This window comes from Quercus robur, chromosome 5, assembly GCF_932294415.1.
Source record: "Quercus robur chromosome 5, dhQueRobu3.1, whole genome shotgun sequence".
Classification (NCBI taxonomy): domain Eukaryota; kingdom Viridiplantae; phylum Streptophyta; class Magnoliopsida; order Fagales; family Fagaceae; genus Quercus; species Quercus robur.
Window position 1 is genome coordinate 44,750,392 of NC_065538.1, and position 4,097 is coordinate 44,754,488.

General features: G+C 37.0%; 1 protein-coding gene across 2 annotated transcripts; it reads left to right on the forward strand.

The window, feature by feature from the left end:
- The first annotated feature begins 306 nt into the window (after positions 1 to 306).
- Positions 307 to 3,588, forward strand: LOC126726069 (uncharacterized). 2 transcript variants are annotated; one of them, XM_050431191.1, is made up of 2 exons: positions 307 to 847; positions 3,117 to 3,588. In XM_050431191.1, the coding sequence occupies exon 1, from the start codon at positions 465 to 467 to the stop codon at positions 843 to 845; it is 381 nt and encodes a 126-aa protein (XP_050287148.1). In that variant the 5' UTR covers positions 307 to 464; the 3' UTR covers positions 846 to 847; positions 3,117 to 3,588. The 2 variants fall into 2 exon arrangements, with proteins under 2 accessions (XP_050287148.1, XP_050287146.1); XM_050431189.1 differs by having other exon boundaries at positions 317 to 851.
- Positions 3,589 to 4,097: the final 509 nt, after the last annotated feature.

The window sequence follows — 4,097 nt, forward strand, 5'->3', positions numbered from 1 at the left end:
TCATTAAAGAGTGGTTAGGATTTAAAAAAATCTACTGGTAGAGTACCCTAGAAAATCTAGAGGATCTGAATCCTAAAATATACTTGTATTAAAAAAAAAAAAGGGTGAGGAAAAAAAAAAAAAAAGGTGAAGTTTCAAAAAGCAAGTTAAAAAGTTGACTTATAAGCTCAAATGCAGATTGAGTAAATTTTCATTTTCTTAAAAAAAAAAAAAAAATGCCAAAAAGGCAAATACCTGCAGCCATTTGTCCCCAATTGAACAGGTGGCACATCAGAAGGAGATATGCATATGTATAACGGATGAACATTCATGGTATATATAGAAACAGACACTCATCAATCCCACTTTATATAACCTTTGATTCTGATTTATAGGCAAAGCAATCTCACTCTTGGGTTTTCAGCAAAGCAGGCATAAAGCGAACAATTTGCAATTTGTTTGAGCTCTCTAGTCTCTCACTAACTATGACTGATCATCACCAGGACCCCAATCAAAAACTTCCCTCTTCTTCTAAGAAAACTCCCACTCAAATCAACACTCCCAACACCGAAGCCAACTTCTCGGGTCAAAGCGTCCGATACCCGAACCCGCCAGACGCAGCGAATCCGGACCCGGTAACGCTCCGGGAGCAATGGAAGTTCGCCACTAGACAATACGCCAAATGGTACTCTCATGCTTGGGGCACCGCCATTCTTGCTGGTTTCTCCTTCTTTGCACTCGGTTGGATCATCAAGGGCTCTAATCCTCTGCCTTCTTTCCACGATAAGCCCCCCGAGTCTTCCTCCGATTCTTCTTCTTCTTCTTCTTCTTCCTCTGCCAATGATGCAAATGAAGCTCGCCGGTGATGGTTGGTGAGTTCTCTGTTCAGTTGTTTTGGCTATTTTGCGTTTTGGGTTTCTGGGCATGTTGGATTTTAGGGGACCTTTGATGGGTTTCTTTCAAAGTTGAATATTGTGTTTGCTATCATGTGAATTATGATCGTTTTATTCGAAAAATTGAGTTTGGGGTTGGGAAATAGTTATTGGTTAATTCTCATTTCAATATTTAGGATTGAATTTGGTTTTTGTCGAAGGGGTGGGGAGGGTTTGGTTGTTTGTTTGAATTGTTCAAGTTTTAAGCCTTTGGATTAAAACAGTGAGGGCTTAGTAATCTAATTAACCATAAAGTATGCTCATGATGCTAGAGGAAAGAACTACAAAAAGATATATATAGTTAATTGGTGGAGTTGAAGGCTGAAATCAACTTTAGGTTTAATAGGGTAGAGGTGTTAATGGTAATGATGAGTTCTCCAGTATTTCAGCATTCTTGAGTCATAAGCACTCGCAAATTTAATGTGCCCTTAGGTTTGTAGATACTAAATTCTTAAATGGTTATGGCCTGTTGAGCTAATGTAATTTAGTTACACAAATATGTCACTTGATTGATTTAAATTGTTGAGTTTGAAAGGGCGGCCATTCTTGCTACTAGTTTGTAGTTTTGTGCCTGCTACCTTGTAGGACATTGGTTAGCATGCCCGGTGCCAATGTCCTTAGGTACCATATTAGGGAATAGGATAGCAAGTCTTGCTTTTGCACCTATTTGTAGACATAATAGGATTTTCAAAGGTCAATACAATCTGCTATATGGCACTTTGAGCCTGATGGCTAAATCTGCTTCAAATTGGAGAGAGAGAGAGAGGGGGGGTTCTCTCATGGTTTGTCCCCTACAGGTTTGTTAGTATGTGTATTCAATGTCATTCTCTTTAGGAGTTAGTCTTAATGTATAAAGTAGCATTTTAGTTTTCATATGGTTGAGTTGGATTTACAGCTTGAAGTCTTGCCATTAAAATAATTCAATAAACAAATCATGTGAAAGAAGTGCTTGCTGGAATCCACAATCCAATCATCTCCTTCATAGCTTGAGGAGTTTCCTGTCTACTGTGACATATTATTGACCGTTTTCATGCTTGTTCTGTAATTGAGTGAATGATTTTTTCCCCCTCCATTGACAATATGTTTCATGGTACTGCTCCTTCAAAGAAGATATTATAAAGTATCTAACGATGCAGTAACTCTATTGCACCCCAGCCAATTGAGTTTTTTCTTGGAATTTTTTTCTTCCCTTACCATACTGTGAGAGAATAGTACCAATAGGATGAGGCCTGGGTTTGTTTTCCTTCTTCTGTAAATCAAATTATTTAATTAATTCACATAAAAAGATCATTGATTCTTGTTTTTCTTCTGCTTGTTATACTTGGCACTGGATTTTCAACAAAAGCTCGGTGGTTAAAATGGTTGTCAACTGTCACTCTCCAGTAATTACACTTTCTCTGAATGAGTAATCGTCACTATGTCAAAGAAATTCACATCATGCCCTTTCCAGAAGGGACCTTGTGCAGTGTTATCTGCCAAGAGAAACCTTCTGAGCAGGAAAAAATCATCAATTCATGCCCTTTCTACAAGAAAGTCTTAAATGGGATGAACTTGAGAAGTCTGATTGGCTAGAGCTTATAAGCTCAGCTTTTAGCTTTTATATACAACTTTTTAAAACCTCACTTTTTCTTACTTTTTCTCAAATTTTCAAAATATGAGTATACTTTAGCATACTTTCAGCAAAAAGCTAAATTAGCTGTTTCCAAACGTACACTTCAAAACCTCACTTTTTCTTACTTTTTCTCAAATTTTCAAAGTACAAGTATACTTAAGTACACTTTCAGTAAAAATTTTTGAACAAAAAGCTAATTAAACTGTTCCCAAATGTACACTTCAAAAGTTCTGGTGTTTTTCCAAGTCCATGCTTTCTAATCTACTTAGGCTCTATTTCAAGTAAAATGAAGAGGATCCTGTTCCCTCCTAATCTCTTTCTCTCTTCCTCCCACTGCTTCCCCAACCCCCCCCCCCCCCCCCCCCTCTCCCGGGGGCATGTGCACACGCATAAAGCAGTTCTATGCTGCAACTAATGAAAAACTAAACTCGAGGGATGCCAGGAAATAGATTGCAGAAGAATAGGTTGTACTTCAGTTTTTACATTTATTTATGTGGAATTATATAAATTGCTAACTATTATGCAATATGATAGCTCTTCATGCTGCTCTGTTCACATTACTGTATATAATTATGATGGAACAATGATTGCAGATGCCACAGGCCCACAGCAATTAGGAAGAGAGCCATTCCATCCGTGGGTCTAACAACTGAACCTTTAACTGGTCTTGGTGTACAGTCTCTTGAGAGCGTCATACTGTGTTTCTTTCCTGGGTAATGGAGTAGATCAGTTTGCTGTTGGTGCACCATTACTATTCTGGATAGTCTTCCAAATTTGGTTCTCGGCCTTGTATAAATTCTGACACTGTATGTTTATCTTGAACAATTGTATGACATGGTCTGCTGTCAAAATTTCTTAGTTCTGAAGCTTTTTGGGGAAATCTTTGCCTAAAAAAGCTTCCATCCCAGTTTGGATTCTTTGTTAGTGTAAAAATAAAGAAAACAAGAGGATAAATAAGCAGAAATGTTCTGCTCTTCTGTACAGAATAGGGACAACTTGCGTGACAGGGTCGGTTCTGATTCTCTATTCCAAGTTTTCATTAATTTACGAAAGTTTTCTACTCTATTTTAAGCTTTGGAAATGTAACAAAAAGTGTATCAAAAATAAAAAGAAATGTAACAAAAAGCATAGCTTATTTGTCTTATTTGTTAAAAGCTTGCAAATATGCTAATGAAAGAAAAAAAAAAAGAAAAAGCTAGCCCAAACTCATTTCATCCATCGGTAATTGTTCTCTCACTCATTGATGTACATATCATACAAATAACATTCATAATTCACACTTGATGTTCTCATACATTTAAACGTGAAATGAATGATGTGTATGGATGATGTACAATAAAAATTGTGAGAATAAATATCTTTTTCATCATTTTCAGGGAAAAAGATAGTGGATTGTGACATTCCTTACCCTCTTTATTTTCAATGAGAAGTTTGGATACGGTTGTCGGCGTAAAGTTGGAACCAGAGTTCCCAAGTTCCATATTTCAGCCATATGAAGCAATTCAGGAAATACTCCTCCCCAAAGATAGTCTTGAAATTAACATTCTATAGCAATCACAACCTCTTGTGCCATG